Consider the following 22,140-nt stretch of genomic DNA (forward strand, 5'->3'; position numbering starts at 1 on the left):
GGAAAACTACTGTGGAGAGGGCAATGTCCTTCCGAGTTATATAAATGCTGGTATGTTGACATAACATGGTGTTAAAAACAAAAAAGCATGGACTGTGGAGTTAGACCACAGCTTGAATTTCCTCACTGCCACACCACTGACACAGTAACAATCTTTAGGCAAAATATGAAACTTTTATAACCTATAGTTTCTCCACCTCAAGATGTTGTTATAAGCATGAAAATAAGATAATATATGTTAAGGGCCAGCCTACTGCTTGACACGTAGGAAAGCGTTAATACATATTACGGAAAAAATAAATCAAAGTCTATTTATTCTTTTGCGTTACCATATGGCACATTTTCCAGATTTTTATCCAGTGAAGCTCTCTACCATCTTCCTTCTATTATCCCACTAAAGATGGTCCCAGAGGCACTTGGCTGTATAACCTCATTTTAATTGATAGCAGAAATTTTATCAAGGTATTTTATTCTTTACCTAAGCTCACCCTGTTGTGTAGAAAGCAGAACTGTGTCTTTGGCAAGTCCAACTGAACCTATTCCCTTCGAGCTCTCAGTGTACCGCCTCCCCACATGAATGCAGGAGACTTTATGCCGCTGCATGAGGTCTGTCCATCGGGGAAGGGTCCATCTGGTTGATTAACTCACATAAGACATCAGCACCTTCACGTGTTATTCCTCCTACATTTATATGCATTTAAAGGGAGACAGCAAAGAGAATGGTGTCTCACACACACATACAGCTCCAGTTCAAACAACACAGTTTCAGACTCTGAAATCTGAGTGGCTGCTACTTAGAGCGAGAAGGCCTTCAATGTTCTTCAAACCTCGCTCCACAAGACTAACTTCACAGTCCTACTACTGCAGTAACTGAGAGCTCCTTAAGAGCAGAAGCCATGTTTCATCTGTACTGTGTGACCCCCAGGGTGCTATGTACCAGCTCACTTGGTTTGTGTTTCCTGGGGTAGAAAGCCCAAGGACCATTTCCTGCTCAGTTTTCAACAAAGTTTAACAATGGCAGAACAGCTTAAAAACGTACCAGTAAAAGGAAGCAGTCTGTGCCACATGGTTCTGGCTCAATCTTGATTTCTTTGTTCTTGCGTTTATATACATTAGGGGTGGCATGAAAAGCTGGAAAACACAAAACTGTCCTGTTGCCAGTGGTTCATCCACTTGACAGGAGGGGGAGGAACAAAATTGAATTAGGGAGCTACTGCAGGAGAATTTAAATATAAACAGCTATCATCAACGTGCACAAAACCAAATCATTTCTGACATCAACACACTTCTTCCAAAGCTAGGGGGTACTCGGGGACAACTGTGTTGCTGGTTATTCTGTCCTGACCATGCAAAGCACACTGCACTATAACTGAACAAGAGAAAATAGAATGGGCCCTTTGTAAAACCACCATCAGATCAGAAGCCGGGAACTCTATCGGATAAACTGAAATAAAGAGAAGGAAGTGGTGGCTGGGGATGGAAAACGGGAGAGCGTTTCAGGGCCGCCCCACTCACGGTGAAGGAAGCAGTCGTATTTAAAGCAGCGCCGGCAGAAGAGCGTGTGGAAGGAGTGCAGGGACTGCTCCCGCTGCACGGACTTAGCATTGGGGCCATCGATGTTCGGTGTGCACTGAGGGGGCAGTGCATTGGGGTCTGACATCTCTGTGAGCTCTCGATACCTAGTTAAGAAAAGAGAGGTGAGAGTTCCTTCCAAGGGAATGTGTGCACTGAGAAAATGCACACTGAGTAGTGACAGTCATCGCGAATGGTCTGCCAAGGGAGAATGGGCGTTTTTTTATAGGTCTTGATGTATAACCAAGTGGGTTCACCGCTGTAATTATGCTGGGCTCGGCGTGTGTCTGAAAGTAAAGGGAGGCAAAGATTTGATAAATATGGTGCTGGAGTAATTCTCCAGAAAAGTGGCAAAATCTTTAAACTTCTCTGCCCAGACTTACTTAAAAGCCAGCAAACGATGTCCCTTAATATGGGAATGGGCATTCAGAGGTAATCAGAAGTGTAGGCAAATCATAATGCACTTACCAGAAATGGGGCTTTTTATTAACCAAAAACAAGCTTGTATGAAAGTTTCCCCCCGCCCCCCCGGTGCTCTACGTGGCCTGCAGGGGGCAGCTTTCCCTACCTCTCCTTCATGTCATCTGGGACACCATTTTCAGGGAACATTGAGGCAATCGCACTGAAGATCATGTCATTTGGGAACTGTTTCTTGGAACTCTTTTTGTTGCCTGAATTAGAAATGACAAAAAGTTCCTGAGTGCCATAATCAGAATATGCAAACAAAGCTATTCGATCGTTTCTCCTTTTGTCACGGCCTTTTGATTAGAGCTGCTCTGTTAACCTAACCATGGACAGTTTAGGAATACATAAAGAAGGTCAGTGCTACCTGGACCTATCTAATAGGCCACCAGTAAATAAGGAAATCAGATTCATCTACATGTTAACAACAAAATCCACAGTCCAGGGGAATTCCCTGGTGCTCTAGTGGTTAGGACTCTGAGCTTTCACTGCCGAGGGCCTGGTCGGGGAACTAATATCCCACAAGCTATGTGGTGTGGCCAAAAAAAAAAATCCACAGTCCCAGACAGAATCTGGAGGTGAAAACAGAAGTTTTTATGGAGAGACCCGAGCGCAGAAGGACCCCACCATAATATTGATGCTGAAGAACAAGATGGATACTATAACTTCGTTATAACAAGAGAGAGACACTATGTGTCTAGACATATAGTATAATTAGATAACATAAAGTATAATTAAATGTGAAATTAATTAAATAATATTGACTAACATGGGAAAATGCTCATGATGTATAAGATGAAATAAATAAGGGGTATAAAATTATGTATGGGTACACACACATATGTGGCGTGACACCAATTTCATATACCACATATGTATGTTAATTTACATATGTACTTTTAAAAAATTGAGGTATAATTGATATATAATATTGTACCCATTTTAGGTGTACATATGTATATTTATATATATACATTTTTTAAGTCTAGAAGGAAATAGTAATACTGGTTATTTCTAGGCAGCAGCATAACAGGGTAATTTTATTTTCTTCTTTATAATTTTCCAAAGACACTATTTTTATAATTAGAAATGCACAATGATTACTGTCTAAGTTCTCCTACTTTCTTCTTCAGCTAGATCACAGCTCTCTTAAACCATTAGTCAGTGAACACATTTTCCTTTTAAGTGGACCAATGAGAAGCACCAGCAGCCTTTAATAAGCAATAAACTTCTGTTTTTGCCTTCCTCCCTCTCACCGTCACTGTCACGGTGGAATTAGGAAGTCGTGCTATTCACCTTCAATAGCATGTCGTTTTCTCTTTCTTGTTACTGGCAGATCCTCTTTGCTGTCATCTTGCTTTCCATCTGAGGTATCGTTGTGCCCTTCTTCCTCCTCATCTGAGTATTGATTCAGAGCATCTACCAACTCCAAGAAAACAGCGTCACTAATCAGGACAGACCCGGGAATCATCTCTGAAATATAAGATTTAGATGGATGAGCAGTGGTCATTTTATAGTCCATTAGTCCTCCTAGGAAGATTTTCCTGTGTTCACTCCTGAGACCCAGATAGATAATATATGTACATTTTTATGTGGACAACCAGGGAATTACAATAATTGGATTGGCTCATACAACTGCAACAGTTCAGCTGGCTAGAGTGGGAAATCCAGTTATGGGCTTTCTTTTTACTGGGGACTTCACTTCCTCAGTAATATCAACCTGTATTTATGGTCCAAAATATCACAAAAGTGTTCCAACAATACAAATGGGACAGAGGAAGATGATAAAATGAAAATGTACTTGGTTTTGCTGCTGATGGGTCAGTAGTGACTCCTTTGAATCAAAAGACAGCATACTTTAAAAAAAAAATCATACTATCAGTATATGGGGTTATACTACAACTTAGGATAAAGCCTCTGAACACTAGGGGGCACTGTGTATAAACAATGCATTTCAGCCGCATCACAGCAGCACCCACAATTGTCAAAAGATCGGGTGAGGCTATTGGTTTGCAAGTCCATGGAGAGTCTCTCCCTATCTCCCCTTCTTCCACACTAATGCCTTTTCTAGAACTACAACTAAATACAAATGACTTGCTTTTGAAATCGTATACAAGCCACTGTGTCCCTGTCCTTTGAAGTAAAAGGCTTTTGCTTTAGTCTCCCAGGTCTTCCCTGAGTCACCAAAAGACTGGCTCAAGAGGTAACGATTAGGAAATGTGAAGATGCAGAAACAAAGAATAGCTGTTGGGCCAGGAAACTGGTAACAGTTTAGACTATAAACCTACAACGTAGGAGAACCACCGTAGTCCCAGTTCCCCGAAAGACATAGATACAGGCCTGACACATGTTCCTAAGTTGTCTTACAAGAAGCAGACCCCCACCAGAGGAAAACTGCTGACCACAAGTATGCAGACCCTAGACTGGTTGAAACCAGAAAGTTGATGATGCTTGAAATTTCACCCTGATGCCAACCAATCCAAGAATTGGGCACAAGTTGATCATGCACCCTGCGGCCCCCTTTCTCACACTGCCTTTAAAACCCCTTCTGTGAAAGCCATCAGGGAGTTCCGGTCCTTTGGGCATGGCCTGTCTTTTCTCCTTGCTTGGCACCCTACAATAAATGCTGTACTTTCCTTCACCCCAACCTGGTGTCAGAAGATTGGCTTTACTACACGCGGACAAGCAGATCCAAGTTTGGTTTGGTAACACTTTTAGGAAAGTCAGAATATTATAACCAACTTCTGGGAGATCCAGGGGGTATCTGGATCTAAGAAGAGAGGTTATACTCATTGCCAGTCTCACAGAAAGGGAAACAAAGAACAAAACAGCCTTGGATGGATTTATGGAAAACTCCTAAGATCAAACTTATTTGTTCGCTAAACTTTCTCTCTAGCCACTGATTACTTTTATGTCCCAACTCCTTTTTTTGGCCATGCCACGTGGCTTGCAGGATCTTAGTTCCCCAACCAGGGATTGAACCTGGGCCCCTGGCAGTGAGAGCTCGGAGTCCTAACCACTGGACCATCAGGGAATTCCCCCAACTCCTTTTAAAATTTAACAGGGGTGTTGGTAATATAAAATGTTTACTCCCAGCCATGTGGTGACATTGAAATATTCTTCAGTGTATACACCATGAGGCAGTAGATAAAAGCAAGACAATGATGCATCAAATAAGAGGCACCATCCTAACAAAGTCCAGGAGCCAGTGCCACTACCTTCTTCACCGTGCACTTTGCCATCGTAGTTATTGATCAGCTCCTCAATGAAAGTCTCATCTTCTTCTTTCACCTCATCTCCCATGTAGGGAATATTGCACAAAACTGTCTCATCTTCTACCTGAAATCAAACCAGATGTGATTCATTCCATGAATCCACTGTGAAGCTCCTCTTTCCTGTTTAAAGGAACCTTTGCCAAGCCTTTTTTGCTGCTTTGAAGCCCCTGAAAATGCCTTTGGTTACAAAGTTAACTACATTTTAAAGACTGGCCATTTTGTTTTGCCAACAAAACCTCAAATGGAAGGGGGTAATGCTACTCTTGGAAGAAAAAAAAGAAGTCAGTTTTACTATTGGAGAATATTAACTACCAAATGTTAAGCTGGATATTAACAATGATATTTTCACCAACATCTAGAATGTGACAGCACATTTCTTTTTCACAGTGATTCCATCTATTACGTCATTTTATCCACTAAACATCATTGTGAAATAGGTACAAATATCACATAAACAACAGCCTAAAAGGTCTTCAATTCTAACTCTTCTCATAAGTGGAGAGACAGATGAAAGGAAGGCTTCCAAGAGTATAATCTGCAGTATAACTGGAATGTTTATAACAGAAACTGGCAACCATAAAGTATTTGTATATTCTATTATATAGACTAAGACTAACCTCGGATAAACATAATAAAAAATTATGATTACAATTCAAATTACTCACACTCAGTGGGAATCTAAAGTCAACTGCAGTGCAAGCTATGTATATTTTCTGGCAATAAACAATACTAATGGATCATTTTTATTTTATTCTATTTTATTTTATCTTATTTTATTTTTTGGTTCAGCAGAGAACGGTCATTCTTAGTTCTCCAACTATCAAGTAAAATTACTCTGAAGTTTTCTTCTAAGAGATGATTTCCTTCTGTAAACCTATACCCTATTCCAGTCAGCAGAACTGCTATCTGTCACCAGGCATGATAAGCGATTGCCATCATATTTAGAGAGGACTGATTATCAGAACCACAAATAATCCTAGTAGGAGTCAGCATAAAGGCGCAGATGAAAGGACTGTAGATCCATGTGCACCTCTGTTATCTTAGTTGCTTTCATAGCATCTTGCCTTTAGGGGATTAAGAAAGGATTGCTCCATCAGCAGGGAGTTGTCAACCTGCTGAAAGAAGTGTCTGATTTAGACTGCATTTAACTGCACATAATGTTATAAAATTGGGCCAAGGTAGTAAAGGAAAATTGGACTCTTGCCCAGTCTCTTTCATTCAAAAAAGAACCAGCATCAATTCTGAGGTACACTTCAGAGAGCCCAAAATCTAACAAGTTAGAACAACTTGCCATATGTGTTTTTCGGAGTCAATAAATTACAAAAACATTCTGCTCTGCAGGTCCAAGCTTTGTTAAGTATATTCTGACAATATTTACCCTGAGAGGAGTGCCAGCATATCAACATTAAAAAAAAAAAAATCATTAAGTTTAAACAATCACCACGGTACTTTCAATACGTACCATAAAGTTCTGCTGGAGAGGGGACCAGGAATACATGATGGGAACCAACGCAACTGTGTTCAGAGACCTCATTAACATATGCTGGCTTGCAAATCCCGGGAAAATGCTCTCTATGGTACACTGAAATATAAGAAATGACATGGAAAGGGAAGGGCAAGCACACAGCCCAAGAGAGAATTGGAGTTTCCTTCCAAAATGATCCCAGTAGCCTTCTACTTCTTACAAATTAATAAGCTGAGGGTTTTGTAACAATCAGCTCCTAAAAGGAACAACTCAAGGGTAAACCTGTGGAAAGCAGGCACTGTCTCTTATTCACCTGTGCATCCTCTACAGAGTCCAGCCCAGTGCCTCCCACACTCAACTGATGTTTATCTCAATCTAAAACTGTTGGTCTCCTTGGGCTGAACCCAACAGCAAAGGGCCTCTGAGAGTCCTGGGGGATACGGAGGAAGATAAGGAAGTTTTCCTGAAGACCTAAACTTTAAGACAGTGGACATCAACTTAGCTGCATAGCTTGACGGGGACAGTACAGGCGGAAGCAAAGTAGTAGAGAGATTACAGTCACATTCTGCTTTGGGAAAGAAAGTTGCTCTCAATAAACTATCCGCTTTTTATATTTTAAAAATATTATCTCTATAAGAAACTAGGATGATTTTTTAGTTTACAGAAAGGGATGTCCCTTTGATCAATACACTCCTATCTGTTATCCATGGCATTCCTTTCCCAATTTCAAAGTAGTGGAGGTGCCAAACAAGACACAAAAAAGGCTGCTTTGAAGCTTGTATACAGAGCCCAGGATGGTAGACAGTAAATGTCTTATTTTTCTATGAAAAACTCATGATTATACTCATTAACTGAGAACAATTACCATCCCAGTTATTCAAAGATGACTGCAGTAGCTGTATCCATTATCCTTATTTTCTAATATCACAAATACAGAAAAAAACCCTTAAGTTCAAGGAAGAGAGGAAGGCTGAGCTTAGACACTGGAAGTACCTTTTTGAGAAAAGGATGCCCACTCACAGGCTTCATCAACTGAACAGGTTGGACACGAAGCTTCTTCCATTCTTCATTGAGGATCTGGGTTTTTTCTTGAACTTTTGCAAAATTTGCTACATACAGAGCCTAGCAGAGCCGAAGAAAAAACTGTTAGGATTTCAAGAGAAGACTAAGAAAAAAGAAATCCAACCCCTCCATATTGGATCAATATGTTAAAATACATAACCTTTCAGTTAAGAAGTATTTTTACCTTTGCACCCATATTCGCCTGAAGCCGTTTAAGTTGCCGAAGTCGCATGTATTCAGATTTAACTTTCCTCTTCCAGTAAGTGATACATTTGGAAGTTGGGGGGTTTGGTATATCCATTTTGCTGTAATCAAAGAGAGACGGAGATGACAAATAGCATTCAACTGCCTGGAAATGAAGCATTCCACAAATTCAAATAAACATGGTCAATTATGCTTTCATTCCCGTTACGTTTAGTCATAAAAACATAAGCTGAAAGAACCCAAATCTATGAGTTCAACAGAAACTTCCAATTAAGAAAAGATTTCATACCAGCAATTTCTGGTCTGATTACCCACAGGCTTAGCCTCTGTCCTCCTGCGGCACCTTGTTTTTAATTTAGCTCTCAAGAAGTTCTTTCACAGGTATTTAGGAACTTGGATTACTTGGAAATTTGCAAGTCTACCCACTACCTTATTAAGAGAGATGTTTAGCAAGAACTAAGTTAATATCAAAGAGCTTCGCGGAAAGATCCACCCACAGGATAAAACTACACCCGCCAAACTGCCTAAATCTACCACATGCCTAGCAATAAAGGTCGGATATGACAACAGCATAATCTTATCTCCAAATCAAGACACATAGAAATATATAACATTGCAAATCACTTTTTTTGGGGGGGGGCAGTGTTTGAATTAAGGTTCACAGTTTTAAAGAAGTACTTATTGTACCACACTCTACCTACCTCGTAGAATGCAGGGCAAAGGGTATAGTTTTACAGGTGTCTTCTGTTCTTCAGAGGAATGGCAAGACACAAAGGCCAAACAAATGTTCAGCTTTTCAAAAGAGAATAGACAGTGGTTTCAAGTCAGTGGAGCATGTTTAGACCCTGATTCCCTCAGTAGGATGCTCTCTAAGAACTACGAAGACTTTGAGGTCTCTGCTACCACTATATCTGCATATAAGTCAGGTCCTAATAATACTTGATGCCATTTGAGAAGTGTGCTTTATTTTATTGAATTCTATCCTTCCAGTCATACATACAAATATATTCTCACAATTACCAAGTGTGCTTTTCTGCTTTTCTGCACCGATTTCCAGGCTCAGCCAGCAGGCCCAAAAATTAATATTTCAGAGAAAGAATAAATATTAAGTGCATGTAAAAATTCAATAAAATCTGCAAGGTTACGTTTTTATTCTACATCAACTACTTAGGTTTCCTGGAGAACTAAGCCTATTTATTTCACCTAACATTCTATATTTCTAAAAACATTACAAGGAGCTATGAAGAGCCAAAATTTGAAACAGAAACTAAAGTTTAGAAGCATTTTATTTATTTATTTGGCTTCATCATGCGGCATGTGGGATCTTAGTTCCCTGACCAAGGATCGAACTTGTGTCCCTTGCAGCGGAAGTGCAGAGGTTTAACCACTGGACCGCCAGGGAAGTCCCCTAGAAGCATTTTTAAATTACCTGTTTTCACCCATAAGAAATGACAGCACAGACAAGAAAACAGCAAAATTTAACCCACTGTCACACATATGCCACCACCAGATCATAATTATATCTCATGCTACTGGACTTCAAGAGGACTATATCTGAATGTTTCATTTAAAGAACCAGACGGATTGGTGTAATGCTATGTTAAACTTAAAGGATAAATGAAGTAAGGACAGAATAGCAAAGAAGCAGACAGACTCACTGTGTTTACTGTTAAAGCAATCAAGTGATTCAAGCTCTTAAAAACAGAATTCTCTGTGAGTTAAATATTATCTCTCTGGGGGAAGGGAATTTAACAACGACAATACCATAACCTAAGAATTTGAATCCCAGAAGCTAAGGTACTATGGTGCTGGGTTATAACAAAAATTAAGCAGACCTGAATTTCTTTCCTATAAATTACAGCATCTCTCTTCTTCCTACATCTTTTAAGTACTTCTCATGCCTCTATGGAATGGGGACCAAAAGAGGGACTCTTTTTTAGAATGAAAAGACCATTTAAGAACATACACCCTGCTCACATGTAATATTAAGTAGTTGCTCATATAATTTCTGCCCTGAACAAGCTTAATAATAACCTGCTTTAGGAAATGAAAAAATGATTCAAATCTAGGACAAAATGCCTCCCTAAGAAACCTTAGGTTACCCTTATCGAGACCCACATGAACCAAACAATTGGTTTTGTACTGCAATCCCTCTCCCATTCCTTTTGGAACTCATTTTCCCCTTTTTTTCATTTTTTAAAATTTTTTCATAAATTTCTTTATTTTTGGCTGCGTTGGGTCTTCATTGCTGCGCGCAAGCTTTCTTTAGCTCCAGTGAGTGGGGGCTACTCTTTGTTGCGGTGCATGGGCTTCTCATTGTAGTGGCTTCTCTTGCTGCGGAGCACGGGCTCTAGGCGCGTGGGCTTCAGTAGTTGTGGCTCTTGGGCTCTACAGCGCAGGCTCAGTAGTTGTGGCACATGGGCTTAGTTGCTCCGAGGCATGTGGGATCTTCCCTGGCCAGGGCTCGAACCTGTGTCCCCTGCATTGGCAGGCAGATTCATAACCACCGCGCCGCCAGGGAAGCCCTCCCTTTTTTTTTTTTTTTTTTTTTGCGTTACGCGGGCCTCTCACTGTTGTGGCCTCTCCCGTTGCTGAGCACAGGCTCCGGACGCGCAGGCTCAGCGGCCATGGCTCACGGGCCTAGCCTAGCCGCTCCGCGGCATGTGGGATCTTCCCGGACTGGGGCACGAACCCGTGTCCCCTGCATCGGCAGGCAGACTCTCAACCACTGCGCCACTCCCCTTTTAAAAAAAAATTTTTTTTTTTAATTTATTTGTTTGGCTGCGTTGGGCCTTAGTTGCAGCATGCGGGATCTAGTTCCCTAACCCAGGATCTAGTTCCCTAACCAGAGATCGAACCCAGGTCCCCTGCATTGGGTGCGTGGAGTCTTAACCGCTGGACCACCAGGGAACTCCCACTCATTTCCCTTTTTGAAACAGTAAGCTTAAGGTAGGTTGCTCCATCCATTTAAAACTGGAGACCAGGAATCCCCTGGTGGTCAGTGGTTAGGACTCTGCATTTTCACTGCCAAGGGCCTGGGGTTCAATCCCTGGTCGGGGAACTAAGATCGTGCAAGCCATGCAGCACAGCCAAAAAAAAAGAAAAGGAAAGAAAGAGAGGGGGGGGGAAGAGAGAGAAAGAGAGAGAGAAAAAGGAAGGAAGGAAGGAAGGAAGGAAGGAAGGAAAGGGTCCCAGTCATTGAGCCACAGCCGAGGACTCAGCAGCCTCCCCTCAAGCCCCCTCGCTTCCTGACGCTCCGTCCCCCCAACCCGCCGTCTTCTGTCTTACGCAGGTGCAGGTCGTTTCCACCAAGGAAAAGGAATCATATGGTATGTCCACTATCCAGAAGCTCCACTCTTTCGACCCCTTTGCTGAGGCCAGTACGGGGGATGATCTGCTTCCTGCTGCCGCTGAGGATCATGGCCATCTAAGAATTCAACAGAGAAACGGCAGGAAGACCCTTACTACTGTCCAAGGGATCGCTGATGACTACGATAAAAAGAAACTAGTGACGGCGTTTCAGAAGAAATTTGCCTGCGATGGAACTGTAACTGAGCGTCCAGAATATGGAGAAGTAATTCAGCTACAGGGTGACCAGCGCAAGAACATATGCCAGTTCCTCGTAGAGACTGGACTGGCTAAGGACGATCAGCTGAAGGTTCATGGGTTTTAAGTGCTCCTGGCTCACTGAAGCTTAAGTGAGGATTTCCTTGCAATGAGTAGAATTTTCCTTCTGTCCCTTGTCACAAGTTTAAAAACCTCACAGCTTGTGTAATGTAACCATTTGGGGTCTGCTTTTAACTTGGACTAGTGTAACTCCTTCATGCAATAAACTGAAAAGAGCCATGCTGTCTAGTCTTGAAGTCCCTCATTTAAACAGAGGTCAAGCAGTAGGCACCTGGCAGTGTCCGGCCTGAAACAAAGCAATAACGGCGATGTTTCAGCCAAGTCCAGAGCCCCAAGATCACAGGCGGCTATGTCTGGCCAGAAGCTCCTCAGCAATCCCTCTACAGAGTTCCCTGCCCTAAGAGAATGTCGCCACCTGAACAGCCCTCGGTGAAGCTGAGAGTGGAGGATGGGGTGAGGCAGTGACGGCAGCTGTACTGCTAGAGGGAGTCTTTGATCATCAGGGGAAAGATCCCGTGGTATCTCCAACGTGACCAGGTGGGCAGAGCTTAGAGCAGCCACCTCCCTTCTATTGAGGTGACAGGACATCTGGCTTGCCACCAAGGTCTTTTTGACCGACATATCCTAGCTGATCGATGTCCAAACTAGAATGTGAGGCCAACCTTCTATCAGAGTTAAACTTTTTTTTTTTTTAAACTTTTGACAAGGGAACAAATTTCAAACCGATGTATCAGTCATGTAGCTGTAGAGCTCGCAACTTACTAGCAACAGCTGCCCAATGCCACGTGAAGTAACTGTTTTTTTTCCTTCAGTTTTAATGTTATGTATTGTATTTAAACCCTTATTTAAATAAAACTTTTCAGAAACAAAAAAAAAAAGAAGAAAAGAAGAAAGAAAGAAAGAAAAAAGGGTAAAAATGGAGGCCAAGTAATGGAAAAGAAAAGAATCCACAGCTGCTAGGGTGCGTGTGTGTGTGTGTGTGTGTGTGTGTGTGTGTGTGTGTGTGTGTAGATTTCTTAGAGGAGATGGCCACAGGAAAACATCACTATTTTTATTATAAAAGGAGTTATAGCTGAAATGTGATCTCCTACAGTCTTCCAAAAGAGATGACTGTGAGCACACCACAATAGTCTAATAATTAATGGCACTATTTCTATTTATTTATTTATTTGGCTGCATTGGGTCTTCGTTGCTGCACGCGGGCTTTCTTTAGTTGCGTCAAGCGGGGGCTACTCTTCGTTGCGGTGTGCGGGCTTCTCATTGCGGTGGCTTCTTGGTGCGGAGCACAGGCTCTAGGCACACGGGCTTCAGTAGTTGTGGCATGTGGGCTCAGTAGTTGTGCCTTGCGGGCTCCAGAGCACAGGCTCAGTAGTTGTGGCACACGGGCTTAGTTGCTCTGTGGCATGTGGGATCTTCCCGGACCAGGACTTGAACCCGTGTCCCTGCATTAGCAGGTGGATTCTTAACCACTGCGCCACCAGGGAAGCCCCACTATTTCTAATTTTACTCAAGTGCTTTATTTGGCCAGAGCAGTACACACATGTACATGAAAATGTCACTGCGTTTTAACCAATCATAATGTATAATAAGCCATGCTTCCTCCTTTTACAATTTAAGTGATATTTGAATATCATGTGACCATAGGTCAATATTTATTTTGCTTGGCTTTTTAATGTGTTTTCGGTGTCTCAAAAAGTTTATTTGGCAGTTGGCCAATCCCCACAAAGTGAATGAGGAAGATGAAACATACTGTTTGGAACAGATAAGTTTGATTAAAATAAACACCTGAAACACAGCCATAGGATGGGTTTTCACAGCATCTGGACATTAACAACAGCTATCACTTCCAAGATTACATATTAAAAAAAAAGCAAACAAACAAAAAACTCAGCATTCACTAGAACAGATTTGGAGAAATGGGTCCATTCATCTTAGGCAAAGGAAGTGGCACACAAAAAATACTTTAAATTTTACTAGATCTGTTACTTAGTTACTTATATACACAAAACACTATTTATATTCCAGTTAAGTACTAAGCTAAGAGCTTTTCATTACATTCACCTACACATTGAGAATAAACTCCAAAATATGCTATTATGGTCAAGAAGTTTAAAAATAAGTCTTCATCTAAATAACTCCTGCAACTCAATAAAATAAAGAACCCAATAAAAAGTGGGCAAAAAATTTGAACAGAGGGCTTCCCTGGTTGCACAGTGGTTAAGAATCCGCCTGCCAATGCAGGGGACACAGGTTTGAGCCCTGATCTGGGAAGATCCCACATGCCGCGGAGCAACTAAGCCCGTGTGCCACAACTACTGAGCCTGTGCTCTAAAGCCCACACGCCTAGAGCCGGTGCTTCGCAACAAGAGAAGCCACCGCAATGAGAAGCCCGTGAGCTGCAACAAAGAGTAGCCCCCACTCGCGGCAACTAGAGAAAGCCTGCGCGCGGCAACCAAGACCCAACACAGCCATAAATTTAAAAAATAATAAAAAATAAAAATTTGAACAGATACTTCACCAAAAAAGATACAGAAATGGCAGATAAGCACACAAAAAGATGCTCAACATCATTAGTCATTAAGGAAATGCAAATTAAAACCACATTGACATAACTATTATACAACCACAAGAATGGCTAATATTAAAAAGAGTTATAATACTAATTGCTGGTAAGGATGTGGAACAACTGGAATCCTCACACATTGCTGGTGGGAATGCAAAGTGGTACAGCCACTTTGCAACATTATTTTTTTTACTTTATTTTTATTATTATGATTTTTTTGGCCGTACTGCGTGGCTTGTGGGATCTTAGTTCCCAGACCAGGGATCAAACCCGCATCCTCAGTAATGAAAGTGCAGAGTCTTAACGACTGAACTTGGCTGTACTGGGGAATTCCCTGGTACAGCCTCTTTGGAAAAGTTTGCCAGGTTTTTTTTTTTATTATTATTATTTTTAATTTTTTTGACTGCATTGGGTCTTAGTTGCGGCACGTGGGATCTTTTGTTGCAGCATGCGGGCTTCTCTCCAGTTTCTCTCTAGTTGTGGTGCACAGGCTCCAGAGCGCATGGCCTCTCTAGTATTGGCGCATGGGCTCAGTAGTTGCAGCATGTGGGCTTAGTTGCCCTGTGGCATGTGGGATCTTAGTTCCCCGACCAGGGATCGAACCCACATCCCCTGCATTGGAAGGCGGATTCTTAACCACTGGACCACCAGGGAAGTCCCGCCATTTTTTTTTTTTTTTAATAAAGTTAAATATATACTTACCGTAAAACCTGGCACACAATTTCTAATTATTTATCCAAGGGAAATGAAAACATATGTACATAAAGACCTGTACACAAACGTTCAGAGCATCTTTATTCGTAACAGCCAAAAAGTGGAAATAACACAAATATATATGGATTGGTGAATGTATACAAAGTGCAGTGTATACGTACAATGGAATACTACTCAGCAATAAAAAGGAACAAACAGTTCCTGTATATGCAAAATATATCGCAAAAGCATTATGCTAAGCGAAAGAATTCAGACACAAAAAACTGCATACTTTATGATTCCACTTACATGACATTCTACTAGAATGTTTCTAGAAAGGGATTAAATGGAAAGAAGCATAAAGGAGATTTTTGAGATGTTGAAAATGTTCTATACCTTGCTTGTGGTGAAGGTTATATGACTATGTACTTTTATGAAAACTCACTGAGTTTCTGGGCACTATACACACACAAAGAACCTTACTAACAAGAAGTTGCGACACTGAATTCTTTTTTTTTTTTTTGCGGTACGCGGGCCTCTCACTGCTGTGGCCTCTCCCGTTGCGGAGCACAGGCTCCAGACGCGCAGGCTCAGCGGCCATGGCTCACGGGCCTAGCCGCTCCGCGGCATGTGGGATCTTCCCGGACCGGGGCACGAACCCGTGTCCCCTGCATCGGCAGGCGGACTCTCAACCACTGCGCCACCAGGGAAGCCCCTGAATTCTTATTTAAAATAAAATTATAGCATTAATATTTTCTAGTGTTGCTTTATTAAAAGAATCAGGTCACGTGCACTTGAGACAATGGTGATAAATATCAAAGCAGGATTAGTTTTTATGAGACCCAAACGCTGGCTCTTAGGACGTACAACACTGATTCAGAAGAGTTAAAGGAACTTCCTAATAGGCTAGAGTCCTACCTTGGCTGGTTCTGCATTACACTAGCATAAAGCTTAATATTTATTGACTGCTGGGAATTCCAGTGGTTAGGACTCCATGCTCTCACTGCCAAGGGCCCGGGGTCGATCTCTGGTTGGGGAACTAAAATCCCATAAGCCGCATGGCTTGGCCAAAACAACAACAACAAAATATATATATATATAGACTGCTCATTATCATTCAGTAAAACAAGACTTTTTAGTTATTCCATTTTGAATCAAAATATTAGGGCAAGTGTGTCAGAGAACACAACACATCAGAGGCACTGAACTCTACCCATTAAGGAACTCTTGACTTTAAGTTTTGGAGCACTGAAGTCCCCATTGATAGTCTGTTGGACTAAAGAGGCCAGGAAAGAGCCCAATACACAGTTTGGACAAATTAAAGACAAACAAACAAAACTAGGGACTTTCTGGAATGGAGGTGTTCTCTAAAAGAAGTTTTTCCTTTTAAAACCCTCTCCCTCAATCTTAATCTGATATAATTCTCTTCATCTTTCTCAACATATTTTTATTTTTAAAAATTTTGTTCTTTTGTTTTATCTTTTAGATTTCACATATAAAAGAAAACATATAGTATTTGTCTTTTTCTGTCTGACTTCAAGAAGCATAATGTCCTCCAGGTCCATCCATGTTGTTGCAAATGGCAAAAAAAAATTTTTTTTCTTTAAATATTTATTTATGGCTGTGTCGGGTCTTAGTTGCAGAAGGCGGGATCTTTTATTGCAGTGCACAGGCTTCTCTCTAGTTGTGGCACGAGGGCTCAGTAGCTGCGGCGTGTGTACTTAGCTGCTCCTCAGCATGTGGGATCTTAGTTCCCTGACCAGGGATCGAACCTACGTCCCCTGCATTGGAAGGAGGATTTTTTTTTTAATTTATTTATTTGTTTTTATTTTTGCCTGTGTTGGGTCTTCATTGTTGTGAGCGGGCTTTCTCTAGTTGCGGCAAGCGGGAGCTACTCTTCGTTGTGGTGCGCAGGCTTCTCACTGTGGTTTCTTGTCTTATTGCAGAACAGGGGCTCTAGGCATGTGGGCTTCAGTAGTTGTGGCACGCAGGCTCTAGAGCGCAGGCTCAGTAGTTGTGGCGCACAGGTTTAGTTGCTCCACGGCATGTGGGATCTTCCCGGGCCAGGGCTCGAACCCGTGTCCCCTGCATTGGCAGGCAGATTCTTAAGCACTGCACCACCAGGGAAGCCCCTGGAAGGTGGATTCTTAACCACTGGACCACCAGGGAAGTCCCCAAATGGCAAAAATTTTATGGCTGAGTAATATTCTGTGTATGTGTGTGTGAGTATGTGTGTATCTCATATGTTATCCATTCATCTGCTGATGGACACTTAGGTTGTTCCTATATCTTGGCTATTGTAAATAATGCTGCTTTGAACACTGGAGGCAAATATCTTCTTGAATTAGTGTTTTCATTTTCTTCAGATAAATACCCAGAAGCGGAATTGATGGATTGTATGGCAGTTCTATTTTTAATTTTTTGAGGAACCTCCATACTGTTTTCCATAGTGACTACGAATGTACATTCCCACCAACAGTGCACCAAGGTTCCCTTTTCTCCACATTCTCACCAGCATTTGTTATCTCTTGTCTTTTTTGGTAATAGTCATTCTAACAGGTGTGAGGTGGTATCTCACTGTGGTTTTTACTTGTATTTATTTCCCTGATGATCAGTGATGACGAGCATCTTTTCACGTGCCTGTTGGCCATCAGTTTGTCTCCATTGGAAAAATGCCTATTCAACTCCTCTGTCCTGTTTTTTTCTCTTTCTCTGTAGTTAACTATCCTTTGTAGAAATGTAATGTGTTTTTAGTATTGCTGCCTCAAACCTTCTTTGGGAAGTAGCTAGTCAACAAAGTAGAGACTTTTTAAAGTTAGTACAAGACAGGAAAAAGATATACTTAGCAAAATAAATTGTTACAATTTTCACATAAGGCACAAATCAAGGGCAGGAATTGTTACCTGGAGAACTAAGGAAGCCAGGTTTCAGATCTCAAGAATTAAAGAGACATAAATAATATTTTAAATGGTTTTAAAAGGCATGCTAATTCAAAGGCAAGTATAAGAGAAACAAGTCCAACTACATTTTCTCCCCTTTTCCCTTCTCATGAAAGTCTTCTTGGGAATAAAATTTCATTTTCAATCGTAGGCTCCTTATTCTAGTGCTGTTTCAAAGAGAATTAAAGTAACACCGGACTTCTCTGGTGGTGCAGTGGTTAAGAATCCACCTGCCAATGCAGGGGACATGGGTTCGAGCCCTGGTCGGGGAAGATCTCACATGCCGTGGAGCAACTAAGCCCGTGCACCACAACTTCTGAGCCTGCTCTCTAGAACCCGTAAGCCACAACTACTGAAGCCTGTGCACCTAGAGACTGTGATCTGCAACAAGAGAAGCCACCGCAATGAGAAGCCTGCACACCACAATGAAGAGTAGCCCCCGCTCACCACAACTAGAGAAAGCTTGCGTGCAGCAACCAAGACCCAAGGCAGCCAAAAATAAAATAAATTAAATAAATTACTTTTAAAAAAATAATTAAAAAAAGAATCCGCCTGCTAAAGCACAGGACACGGGTTCGAGCCCTGGTCCGGGAAGATCCCACATGCCACGGAGCAACTAAGCCCAGGTGTCACAACTACTGAGCCTGCGCTCTAGAGCCCGCGAGCCACAACTACTGAGCCCACGTGCCACAACTACTGAAGCCCGCGTGCCTAGAGCTGGTGTTCCACAACAAGAGAAGCCACCACAATGAGAAGCCTGAGCACCGCGACGAAGAGTAGCCCCCGCTCGCCGCAACTAGAGAAAGCCGGCACGCAGCAACGAAGACCCAACGCAGCCAAAAATAAATAATAAATAAATAAATTTATTTAAAAAATAATAATAAATAAAGTAACACCATAATGAAAAAGTCATTTCCACCTCAGTAAGTTTTAAAGCTGTGCCCTGGCGTCGAGTTCCGTGATTGGCCTATAAGTACTCTGCCAGTTAGTGGAAGAACTAGGATCCAGATCTCCCAACTCCCAGTCCCAGAGATCGTCCCGCTACTTATTTATTCCACAAACATGTATTGAGCACCTACTGTGTGCCTCGTAGTGTTTTAGTACTTAAAGTGCATCAGTGAATAAAACAAACCAACATCTCTGCCCTGGGAGAATTAATTCACGCTGTCTGTACACACTCAGCATACACCCTGACAATAACAGTATTATTACATCTTTACAGATGATCCTTTCCTCTATTATAAATGTGTGTGTGTGTGTTTTAAGTACTTTACCTCCTAATAATTTCTTCTACGCAATTAAGTAATCTCCTTTATCAATGCCACACATCCCAGCCCTGGGGTTTCCAAGGCTTAAAATAGACAAGCTCTCACAGAAACCTCTGATGGAGTTAGCACCTTCTCCGGCTGGAAACGTCTTTCAAGTTTCCTAAACTTAAAAGCACCGGGTGGGGGATTTTTCTCTTCAAAGGCGTCATGGCAGCAAACGCGGAAGAAAAGACCTACACTTTCAAGGCCATCTTCGCACGCACCCAGTGGTTCGGCTACCTCGGCTCTTAGCCCCCATCCTCACCCCTGCAGCCCTAGACTCGATACCTAGGCGATTCTATTAACAATCCCATATTTCACCTATGAAAAGCCCACTCTCAATATTTCCATCGGCGGCACGAACATCCTTCCACCTTCCTTCCCCTCCCCGCCCCCGAAACAATTTCTCAGTAGTCGCTTTTTACCTAAATAAGTTTGTCCCACATTTCCTAACAGGCATGTCCCAAATACACCACCTTGCCTTGCTTCAAGGCTCTTTCCCTTACATTATTTGATCCCCAAGAGAATTCTGGGGTGGGCAGGGATTGGCGCAAGACCAAATTTGGAGAGAAGCCTCTTACTCAGGGCTGGGACTAGGGGGAGGCTAGCTGGGCGCCTAGCGCGCAAACCCGAAGGAGGCACGCGGCACCGGCTCGACCCCAACAGTGAGCTCCCCTTTCCATTTTGCTCCTTAGGAGCCTCACTCGCCTCACCCTGTTTTTATTGCCACCGCTTCCTCAACACCCCCAAAGTCATCGCACGCTGAGCCCCCTTGTCTGGTCCTTCCCGTGCACTGCCCCAGGTCCCTGGGAGTCCACCTCGCTAAGGGCCCCCGCAGGTGCCACCGCCCACCCACGCCCTCCCGGCGCTGGGGCTCCCGCCCACCCCACCCCGCCCTCCAACGGGATTCCCCGTCCCCGGGCCCGCCCCCGCCGCTCCTCCTCCCCGACACACCGCCCTCCCCGCCGCAGACGCGGTTCTCGCCGGGGGTTCTCTCGCCCCGCTGCCCCCTTTCCCCTGCCTTCGGAACGGGGAGTGGGCGCCCCGCTACCCCCCGCCAGGCAGATAGTGTGCTCCTCCGCTTCCTTCCAGTTCTCTGACCCCTTCGACTCTCCCTCCCTCAGGCCCCGGGTGGCAAGGTGCGGAGGCCCGACCCCACCGCCGGGCCCAGGATTGTTTACTCACTCATCCTCCATCCTGAGCCGCAGGGACCTGCCGCTAGGGCGCCTGCGCACCGCGGCCCCGCCCCCGCGCCGCGGCCCCGCCCCGCGCCGCCTCCCGGCGCGTGCGCACTGCGTTGCCCGCGACCGCTGGTCAGGCGGGCTGGGCGTCCTTCTTCGCACTTCTGCGGTTTGGCGCCAATACCCCAAACTCGGGAGTCCGAGGTGGTGCAACCCGAGCCCGACGGTTTCCAAGGCGGCGCTGTCAGGGGACAGGAAGGGCTCTTGGGAAACCTCCCGGAGCCATTAATATCTTTAAGACTTTATCCAGTAGTTGCATCATCCCCACACGCTAGTGACATGCCTCACTTCATAATTTGAAACCAACCTGCAACCCCTTCATTACAGATCCTTCACATCTACAAATACCCCCAAACGCCCGTCTATGGGCTCTAAGTTATCATTCTTGCTTTATTTACACCGGACTGCCCTGTTTCTGTCAATAGTTTTCTCAGTCACTTAGATTCAAATCAGTTGCCTTGAGTCAAAGTATCTTCTCACAAGATACCTATAAGTTACCAAAGGAAAAAGAGTAACTTTACAGGGGAGAAATCTGGCAGACATCACCTCGACCAAGTGATCAAAGTTAACATTACTCGTGCTGAGAGATATTCTTACTAGGTACCTCTCAATATGATGCAATGAGAAGGGTACAAAATCACTTACATAGTTGTCTTGAAAAAAATGCATAAGCTGAGTTAATCATGAGGAAGCATCAGACAAATCCAAAATAAGGGGCAGTTTACACAATAACTAGCCAGTATCTTCAAAAATGTCAAGGTTAAAAAAGGCAAAGGGTGAGGAACTGTCCAGATTAGAGGAGACTGAGCAGACATGACAACTAAATGTAACGTGTGATCCTGGCTTGGATCCTCGTCCAGAAAAAGCACACCAGTGGGATAACTGATGACATTAGAATAAGGTCTGTAGATTAGTTAATAGTATTTTTTCCATCTTAATTCCTGGTTTCAGCAATCGCATTTCTTCAACATTTGAGGAAGTTGGCTCCAGGGCATAGAGGAACTCTCTACCACTTGTAACTCTTTTGTAAATCTGAAATTATTTCAAAATATAAAGTTAAAACTTAAAATACAAAATAACATTACCTTAAATTTGTCTCCACAGACATAATTTTAAAGCCTATAATCATTTTTTTCTTCAAATAATTTTCATGACAACTCTATGAAGTAGGTAGGAAGGATTTCAGTTTTACACACGAGGCTATTCTGGTGTAAAGGAGTTAAAAGACTTGCCTCACACAGATGAAAAACTGTTCTGTCAGATCTTAAACTCGGGTCTCTGGATTGCAGATTTAGTGTTCTTTTCCTTATATCAGAACCTTTGACTTCTCTGTTTTCCTCTTGCTTACATCCAATTCACAAGCAAACCAAGGCAAATATTCCTTAATACTTGGCAGTTTTCAATGATGTTCCTTTCCATTCCAAATGCTTTCTAGACCAGTGGTTCTCAAATTTGGTTCACATTGAAATCACCTGGGGAGTTTTAATAACTACTGATTTCTTCCTCCCACCTTCAGAGAGCCTGATACATTGGTCTGGGGTTTGGCTTGGGCTTCAAGAATTCTCAGAGCATCCCAGGTGATTCCACTGTGTAACCGAGTTTGAGAACCATTACACTACATAAATAATTGTTGAAATAAAGAATATGGGTTTAGGGCTTCCCTGGTGGCGCAGTGGTTGAGAGTCTGCCTGCCGATGCAGGGGACACGGGTTCGTGCCCTGGTCCGGGAAG

The 22,140-nt window shown here is 42.9% G+C and overlaps 1 protein-coding gene and 1 pseudogene across 2 annotated transcripts in view; one reads left to right on the top strand and one right to left on the bottom strand.

Moving 5' to 3' along the window:
- The window catches only part of EZH1 (enhancer of zeste 1 polycomb repressive complex 2 subunit), a 31,750-nt gene extending 11,359 nt beyond the window's left edge, over positions 1 to 20,391 (bottom strand). Inside the window, exons 1-10 of one of the 2 annotated variants that reach the window (XM_029212543.1) lie at positions 20,354 to 20,391; positions 8,741 to 8,831; positions 8,020 to 8,140; positions 7,767 to 7,895; positions 6,771 to 6,890; positions 5,252 to 5,372; positions 3,330 to 3,506; positions 2,140 to 2,242; positions 1,515 to 1,678; positions 1,039 to 1,130 (exon numbers count right to left, since the gene is read on the bottom strand). In XM_029212543.1, the coding sequence (XP_029068376.1) occupies positions 1,039 to 1,130; positions 1,515 to 1,678; positions 2,140 to 2,242; positions 3,330 to 3,506; positions 5,252 to 5,372; positions 6,771 to 6,890; positions 7,767 to 7,895; positions 8,020 to 8,136 (1,023 nt within the window). In that variant the 5' untranslated portion in view covers positions 8,137 to 8,140; positions 8,741 to 8,831; positions 20,354 to 20,391. Of the gene's footprint in view, positions 1 to 1,038; positions 1,131 to 1,514; positions 1,679 to 2,139; positions 2,243 to 3,329; positions 3,507 to 5,251; positions 5,373 to 6,770; positions 6,891 to 7,766; positions 7,896 to 8,019; positions 8,141 to 8,740; positions 8,832 to 11,327; positions 11,445 to 20,353 lie in introns of those variants that run through there. The other variant, XM_029212544.1, reaches the window with a different exon arrangement.
- On the top strand, positions 10,832 to 12,573 carry LOC114889389 (annotated as a pseudogene).
- Positions 20,392 to 22,140: the final 1,749 nt, after the last annotated feature.

This window comes from Monodon monoceros, unplaced genomic scaffold, assembly GCF_005190385.1.
Source record: "Monodon monoceros isolate NGI ecotype Baffin Bay Population unplaced genomic scaffold, NGI_Narwhal_1 Super_Scaffold_9, whole genome shotgun sequence".
Classification (NCBI taxonomy): domain Eukaryota; kingdom Metazoa; phylum Chordata; class Mammalia; order Artiodactyla; family Monodontidae; genus Monodon; species Monodon monoceros.